General features: G+C 36.1%; 1 protein-coding gene across 2 annotated transcripts in view; it reads left to right on the plus strand.

The window, feature by feature from the left end:
• Nucleotides 1-341: 341 nt before the first annotated feature.
• LOC119580164 (selenoprotein W-like) overlaps nucleotides 342-1,053 on the plus strand; it is a 7,678-nt gene continuing 6,966 nt past the window's right edge. Inside the window, exon 1 of one of the 2 annotated variants that reach the window (XM_037928135.1) lies at nucleotides 342-540. In XM_037928135.1, the coding sequence (XP_037784063.1) occupies nucleotides 515-540 (26 nt within the window). In that variant the 5' untranslated portion in view covers nucleotides 342-514. The remainder of the gene's footprint in view (nucleotides 541-1,053) is intronic. The other variant, XM_037928137.1, reaches the window with a different exon arrangement.

Below are 1,053 nucleotides of genomic sequence, written 5' to 3' on the forward strand. Positions count from 1 at the left end.
AAGCAGTATTGTCAAGTTAGCAGACAAACCTGCTAATTCTGACATATTTACCTTCTCGTTAGAGCTCTGTTTATTTATGAAATTCCGTGTGGATCTATATTTCAATCAGGTGATTGTTTTCGAAAAATTAATGCAGATTTATATTTTTAAAGTAAAATGCAGGACTAGCGATTTTAATCTGTAGCACATCTATGTGGGCAACATTAACGGGTTTTCATTTTTTATTCTACAGTTTAGCTCAAAGACAATACGTATACATATCACATTTCTACTTCATATCTTCTTGTTAATAAATTCTCCAGTTTATCATAGAAATATTAACACATCTATAATCTTTACAGTCTTACTCGCATGCATCGGCTGTCAGGCTGGTTGGCAATACTGCGCCGCCGAAGCCCGTCCCTCAGCAGACGAGAATCGGACGTCAGAAGAGTAGGTCTTCGGTCGGGAGCTCCTCCTATTTGATAAATTATTTACTTCTCTGGGCTGGCATAAGCTCCAGAACTACGCAGATATGGTGAAAGTTGACATAGAGTATTGGTGAGTTATATTTTTAATACTGTAGTGAGGTGAGGTTTCATGTGAAGATCCTCTTTGTCATATGACTCGAATAGGTATGAGTTACACAATTCAGAAAGTCCAGGAATTGTATGTATTTGAGTTTCCTGCTTTGAAAAGCGTGGCCTCCATGAAAACTGACAGATTGACAGAAATTTGTAACCCAGAAAACCTTATTAATTTCTTGATAGCAAACCCATTTCATACGAACTTCCAGTCTAACGGGAGTTCCTTTTCTTTTAATTAACCCATCATGAGCATTAACTTTGAGGAATTATCTTAGTAAGCTTGCTACAGCAAGCTATGAAAAAATGTTCGGAAAATAATGGTAATTTTTAGCTTAACATATCCATCAAACCTTGCAGTTATTATTCCATGTTTCAGTTATGCATAACTCCTTGTTATTTTCCATCCAAAATGATATCAGTGAAATTATTGGTAACTTAATGAATTTTATGAAGTCACTTTCCAAACCTAATGGTTCTGCCCCCAGAC

The sequence above is a fragment of the Penaeus monodon genome, chromosome 13 (assembly GCF_015228065.2).
Source record: "Penaeus monodon isolate SGIC_2016 chromosome 13, NSTDA_Pmon_1, whole genome shotgun sequence".
NCBI lineage: Eukaryota > Metazoa > Arthropoda > Malacostraca > Decapoda > Penaeidae > Penaeus > Penaeus monodon.